This window comes from Onthophagus taurus, unplaced genomic scaffold (genome assembly GCF_036711975.1).
Source record: "Onthophagus taurus isolate NC unplaced genomic scaffold, IU_Otau_3.0 ScKx7SY_15, whole genome shotgun sequence".
NCBI lineage: Eukaryota > Metazoa > Arthropoda > Insecta > Coleoptera > Scarabaeidae > Onthophagus > Onthophagus taurus.
Window position 1 is genome coordinate 3077121 of NW_027248940.1, and position 7533 is coordinate 3084653.

A 7533-nucleotide genomic window follows, 5' to 3' on the forward strand; every position below is an offset into this window, starting at 1 on the left:
TTTTGTAAAGCGTCATTTATTACAATTAAATTAAAATGATCCGAAATAACTCATTTTAAATTAAAGCAAATTTTACCATATTATTGTTTTAATCAAGAAATGTTTCGTATAAAATTGGTTTACAATATCATTTAAAATGATTTGTTTTAATAAAATTTTGCGATATCTCCACCAGATGGGGCTCCACACTGGTATAAAGAATCGTTTTTTGAGGTTGTCTTCCTAATTATTAATGGAATCGAAAAATTTGTTTAATAAAATTTGTTTATAATTAGATTGTCTAAATTTTTTATTAAAACAATTTTTTCGAATAACATCATTTTATAATTAAATTAAAGTAATGTTAGAAGTAATAAAATTATTATTAATAAATATTAGTGTTTGATATCACTTTAAAGTAGAGATTTCAAACTTTCATTTAAGATATAAATCATTGCTCCATCTCCATTGGTAGAGATAAGCTGATTTTATGATTTTCCAATTATTTTTGAATTAACCCAAAAATTAGAGTGTTTAATTTTTATCGTTTTCGTTATTACTTTTTCGTCATTTTTATGCATCATTTTAAAGTAGAGATTTCAAACTTTAATTTGAGATACGTATTCTTTTATCTTCATAAACAAAGTCGTGGTTGAAACTTTACTATTAAAATTTATTTTCTTTAAATTACATTTAACAGAACCTTTACAAATTTAACGATTACACCAATTTTTTCGAAATCATTTTCTTGTTGTTTTAATAACTTAGAAAATCGCTGCTACTGCGTACGAAACAATCCTGTAGATTAGGTTTAACCCCACCAAGAAGAGGACGATTAATAAGGAGAAGTTGAATATTTTTAATCTGAAATATCTTTTCCTTGCTTGCTCAATCGTTGACATGGATTCGTGAAGGAGATATTGCCTCACCCCTAACCCGTAAGTTTTATAATATTCCTCCCAATTTAACTTCCTCATATCGAAATTAAACAAATCCCGATCTTCCTTTGATAGATTCTCGAAAAGATTTTGGACATTTTCGTTCGAAAAGTGCCATTTTCTTGTTCCAAAGTATGCTAAGACTTCGCTAAATTTATGGATTTTTTTATAAACTTTTAGCATCCTAAATTAAATAAACAGTTATTATTAATTTCGATTAATAAAGATAAAACTCACGTTGGTTTTTTTCCCAAAACGAATAAAACCATATCGATTATAATCGCCGGGATTATATGGACGAAAAAGGCGTAAATCCAATACAAAGTTTCATTTGGAATCATTTTTAAGTTATAATACCAAACGGCTTTCATTGCGGGAGTCTCAATTCCATTCGATTTTGAAAAATCGCAAAACCTCCCCCAAGTTATTGGTTGTTGAACCGAAGAAACGTAGTTGTAAATTTTGATTTCTTGCTGATCGTTTTCTTGAATCGACTTCTTTTCAAGCGCGGTTTGATAAGCTGTCGATATTATCCCGTTAATGACCATATCTGCTGGGATTATATCGGCCAAAGCATCTCTATTTGCTCTCAACGTCCTCAATAAACCCAACCCGCAACCCAAAAAGTATCCAGTTGGGCCATAAACGTTATCGATCCACCCTTTTAATGGCTCCTTATAAGTCGAAATAACTAAAAAATAATCCAAAATAATCCAATTTAATTCAAATTAATTAATAATTACTTATTGCTGGTCGAAAAACGCAAACTGGTAAATTTTTCGAATGCTTCCTCACGACTTCTTCGGCTATAGCTTTCGTAAATGTGTAGGTGTTGGGCCAAACTCCAACTAAATCGGGGGTAATTTTCTCTAAGACATCGATCGGGAGGCTGTCGCATATTTGGGAGAGTTTTTCCGGAGAAATGGGGACCTCGTAAAATTTTTCTTCGATGGTTTTATTGGGGCAATGGGCAAATGCGGTGCTGACGTGCACCACACTAATCAAATTTTTGCAATCCTTGGCCAAATTCAAAACTTCTTCGGTGCCCTTTACGTTAATATTGGTTGCTATGTGAAGTTTTTCGTCGAAACGAACCGTGGCGGCTCCGTGGATTATTATTGATACCTAAAAAATTAAATAACAATAAATTTGAAGACTCGTAATATTTTTATTTTAAGTTTTGAAACAATTTCGCTATTTTTATTGAAATCTGTATCATTTAAGATACAATTTGTAACAATTTTGGGATTCTAACTTGATTTAAAAAAAAGTTATTAATTTATTTAATCTCAAACAGCTTATTTTAGGTACTTTTTACTTTGACAACATGTAACTACCCCAAATTAATTTCAACAACGACTTTGAAGATTTTATCAGAATCCGCACTCTTTTTACTCCAATTCGTGAAAATTTCATCATTCCAAAACCATTTTGAAAGATGTAATGAATTTTTATATCTTTAAAAGCGTTAAAAATCGTTGTTTTTTGATACTCTTTAATTTGATCACCAGAACATGTTCATTTTGATTTTATTAACAATTTAGTTGTTTCTATTAAAATTTGTATTATTTGAGATACAATTTGTAACAATTTTGAGATTCTAACTCGATTTAAAAAAAAGTTATTAATTTATTTAATCTCAAACAGCTTATTTTAGGTACTTTTCACTTTGACAACATGTAACTACCCCAAATTAATTTCAACAACGATTTTGAAGATTGTATCAAAATCCGCACCCTTTTTACTCCAATTCGTGAAAATTTTATCATTCCAAAACAATAATGAAAGGTGTAATGAGTTATTATATTTTTAAAAGCGTTAAAAATCGTTGTTTTTTGATACTCTTTAATTTGATCGCCCAGAACTTTTTCATTTTAATTTTATTAACAATTTCGTTGTTTCTATTAAAATCTGTATCATTTAAGATACAATTTGTAACAATATTGAGATTCTAACACGATTTTTAAAAAAGTTATTAATTTATTTAATCTCAAGTAGCTTATTTATGTACTTTTCACTTTGACAACATGTAACTACCAGAAATTAATTTCAACAACGATTTTGAAGATTACATCAGAATCCGCACTCTTTTTACTCCAATTCATGAAAATTTCACCATTCCAAAACAATTTTGAAAGATGTAATGAATTTTTACATCTTTAAAAGCGTTAAAAATCGTTGTTTTTTTGATCGCCCAGAAATTTTTCATTTTGATTTTGTTAACAATTTCGCTATTTCTATTGGAATTTGTATCATTTAAGATACAATTTGTAACAATTTTGAGATTCCAACTCGATTTTGATAAAAGTTATAAAATCATCAAATTGCAAGTACCTTATTTCAGGTACTTTTCACTTTAATAACTTGTAACTACCAGAAATTAATTTCAACAACGATTTTGAAGATTACATCAGAATCCGCACTCTTTTTACTCCAATTCGTGAAAATTTCATCATTCCAAAACAATTTTGAAAGATGTAATGAATTTTTATATCTTGAAAAACGTTAAAAATCGTTGTTTTTTGATACTCTTTAATTTGATCGCCCTGAATTTTTTCATTTTGATTTTGTTAACAATTTCGCTATTTCTATTCAAATCAGTATCATTTAAAATACAATTTATAACAATTTTGAGATTCTAACTCGATTTAAAAAAAAGTTATTAATTGATTTAATCTCAAACAGCTTATTTTAGGTACTTTTCAGTTTGACAACAAGTAACTACCCCAAATTAATTTCAACAACGATTTTGAAGATTACATCAGAATCCGCACTCTTTTTACTACAATTCGCGAAAATTTCATCATTCCAAAACAATTTTGAAAGATGTAATAAATTTTTATATCTTTAAAAGCGTTAAAAATCGTTGTTTTTTGATACTTTTTAATTTGATCACCCAGAACTTTTTCATTTTGATATTGTTAACAATTTCGCTATTTCTATTAAAATCCGTATTATTTGAGATTCAATTTGTAACAATTATGAGATTTTAACTCGATTTAAAAAAAAGTTATTAATTTATTTAATCTCAAACAGCTTATTTTAGGTACTTTTCACTTTGACAACTTGTAGCTACCACAAATTAATTTCAACAACGATTTTGAAGATTTTATCAGAATCCGCACTCTTTTTACTTCAATTCGTGAAAATTTCATCATTCCAAAACCATTTTGAAAGATGTAATGAATTTTTTTGTATTTAAAAACGTTAAAAATCTTCGTTTTTAGATACTCTTTAATTTGATCACCCAGAACAGCTTCATTATAATTTTGTTGACAATTTCGTCATTTTTATTGAAATCTGTGCCGTTTGAAATACAATTTGTAAAAATTTTGAAATTCCAACTCGATTTTGATAAAAGTTATAAAATCATCAAATCACAAGTACCTTATTTTAGTTACTTTTCACTTTAATAACCTATAACTACCACAAATTAATTTCAACAACGATTTTGAAGATTTTATCAGAATCCGCACTCTTTTTACTCCAATTCGTGAAAATTTCATCATTCCAAAACAATTTTGAAAGATGTAATGAATTTTTATATATTTAAAAGCGTTAAAAATCGTTGTTTTTTGATATTTTTTAATTTGATCGCCCAGAACTTTTTCATTTTAATTTTATTAACAATTTCGCTATTTCCATTAAAATCTGTATTATTTGAGATACAATTTGTAACAATTTTGAGATTCTAACACGATTTTAAAAAAAGTTATTAATTTATTTAATCTCAAATAGCTTCTTTAGGTACTTTTCACTTTGACAACATGTAACTACCCCAAATTAATTTCAACAACGATATTGAAGATTTTATCAGAATCCGCACTCTTTTTACTCCAATTCGTGAAAATTTCATCATTCCAAAACCATTTTGAAAGATGTAATGAATTTTTATGACTCTAAAAACGTTAAAAATCTTCGTTTTTAAATACTCTTTAATTTGATCACCCAGAACAGCTTAATTATAATTTTGTTAACAATTTCGTCATTTTTATTAAAATCTGTGCCGTTTGAAATACAATTTGTAAAAATTTTGAAATTCCAACTCGATTTTGATAAAAGTTATTTATCAAATTACAAGTACCTTATTTTAGTTACTTTTTATTTTAATAACCTATAACTACCCCAAATTAATTTCAACAACGATTTTGAAGATTTTATCAGAATCCGCACTCTTTTTACTCCAATTCGTTTCATCATTCCAAAACAATTTTGGCTTTACAAATTTAGCTTTACAATCGTTTTCAGATACTTTTTAATGTCACACTTCTCTTGGGTTATATTTTCCTTTGAAATTCATTAGAAAGTCGTTTGAACTCGATGAATAATCTCAAAACGATCAACGGTACTTGTTATTCGGTCATCGCGGGTCTTAAGATGTCAGAGAAAGTTCCGTTATTTTACCACTTTTTGAAAAAACTTTATTGCACGTATCTTATTATACTTTCACCATTCTCACTCTTCAAAGAGCAAACTTAAATTACCTTTTCCGTGATGACTTTACGATCCTCTATTCTTAATCCTAACCCAGGAAGTCCCGCATCTCCCGAAACCGGGATTATTTTGTATCGAAATTTCGGTTGCTTGTTCGAAAGGCGTTGGAAAACCTATAATGAAAGAATCAAGGTTAAACAGTTAAACTTTTTTCAATAAAGAAAGTATTTTGACAGTATCCATCAACCGTTTTGGCTAAACAAATAACATTAACCTTGGATGAGCGTTGAATATTAAAGATAACCGTTTCAAAAGAACGAAAAAACGAGTCTTATACAATGTAAATGTATGGGGCATTAACGATTCCTTTTAAAACGTTAAAGTGTAATTATTTTTACCTCAGCCAAACTAGATACGCTCATTTTATGAATACAAAAACTATTGTATTTAAAACATTTTGTTTGTACCTCTTTTTTGTGTGTTGTTTTTAACGTTGTTTATTCAGGGTAATATTCCAAAGCGATTTGAATAATTGACCCTTTTGAAATCTGGTTCATTATTTTTCTTGAATGTAATTAACACGGAATGGAACCGATTTAGTAATTCAACCTTGTTTTCATTTTAAATAAAATGTAGGAAATATAATTACCTCCCCGTTAAAAACGTCTTCGATTCTCGAATGGATATCTTTTCCTTTCTTCGTCCTGACGAGCATAAAAATTCCAGAAATATCCGGGCACATCCTCAACAATTTCTCGATGGTTAATTTCCCCAAAAATCCCGTTCCTCCAGTAATAAAGACGTATTTCCCGGTGAAAAACTCGCAAATTTCACTGTTTTCGCTCTCGTAGCAGTTCTCATCCTCCTCGAAACATTTAATATTTGCTTTGTAATCCACTTCAATCGACGTCATTGTGAAATAAATTTTTTTATTTGAATTTTCTGGACCTAAAACGCACTATTAAACACAAAACTAAAATTATAAACCAACTAAACGAAACTCTTACTGAGCCACAACTCATATATGTTGCACGTTGGTTAAATAGAAAGTGGGGGAAATATCCACGTGTCTTTTAAAAAAATATTGCTACTCATCGCAAGGTAAAACGATGTATTATTTTGAGACTATAAGAAATTTGCAAAAAATTGATTTGTTACAGATGTAAGGAGAAATTTTAAAAATTGTATCTCAAAAACGAATTGAGATATCGATTTGAAATAAAAAGCAATTTAAAGCAAATTAATAATTTATTTCCCATAAATATGGTTGTTAGATATGATTCTTTAAATCCAACTCTGTATCAAAATCGTATCTCAAGAATGAATTGAGATATCGATAGGAAATAAAAAACAATTTAAAGCAAATTTAATAAACATTTAACGTTCCAAAAATAATTTCTTATTTCCCATAAATATGGTTATTATGATTCTTTAAATCCAACTCTGCTTGTTTGATTCTTATAGATAATTTATAAATTTAAAAAAATCGTATCTCAAGAACGAATTGAGACATCGATATGAAATAAAAAGCAATTTAAAGCAAATTTAATAAAGATTTAATATGCCAGAAATAATTTCTTATTTCCCATAAATATGGTTATTATGATTTTTTAAATCCAACTCTGCTTGTTTGATTGTTATCGATAAAACATAAATTTAATAAAATCGTATCTCAAGAATGAATTCAGATATCGACATGAAATAAAAAGCAATTTAAAGCAAATTTAATGTGCAAAAAATAATTTCTTATTTCCCATAAATATGGTTGTTATGATTTTTAAATCCAATTCTGCTTGTTTGATTGTAATCGATGAAACATACATTTAAAAAAATCGTATCTCAAAAACGAATTGAGATATCGATATGAAATAAAAAGCAATATAAAGCAAATTTAATAAAGATATAATGTGCCAAAAATAATTTCTTATTTCCTATAAATTTAGTTGTTATGATTTTTTAGATCCAACTCTGCTTGTTTGATTGCTATCGATAAAATATAAATTTTAAAAAATCGTATCTCTAGAACGAATTGAGATATCGATATGAAATAAAAAGCAATTTAAAGCAAATTTAATAAGGATTTAATGCGCCAAAAATTATTTCTTATTTCCCATGTATATGGTTGTTATGATTTTTTAAGTCCAACTATGCATGTTTGATTGTTATCCACGTAACATAAATT

The 7533-nt window shown here is 27.8% G+C and overlaps 1 protein-coding gene across 1 annotated transcript; it reads right to left on the bottom strand.

The window, feature by feature from the left end:
• Nucleotides 1-631: 631 nt before the first annotated feature.
• On the bottom strand, nucleotides 632-6346 carry LOC111423633 (fatty acyl-CoA reductase wat-like). The gene is made up of 5 exons (XM_023056908.2): nucleotides 6001-6346; nucleotides 5402-5524; nucleotides 1661-2042; nucleotides 1155-1608; nucleotides 632-1101 (listed from the first exon to the last, which is right to left on the bottom strand). Exons 1-5 carry the CDS (start codon nucleotides 6262-6264, stop codon nucleotides 744-746), a joined length of 1581 nt encoding a protein of 526 aa, XP_022912676.1. The 5' UTR covers nucleotides 6265-6346; the 3' UTR covers nucleotides 632-743.
• Between the last annotated feature and the right edge of the window lie 1187 nt (nucleotides 6347-7533).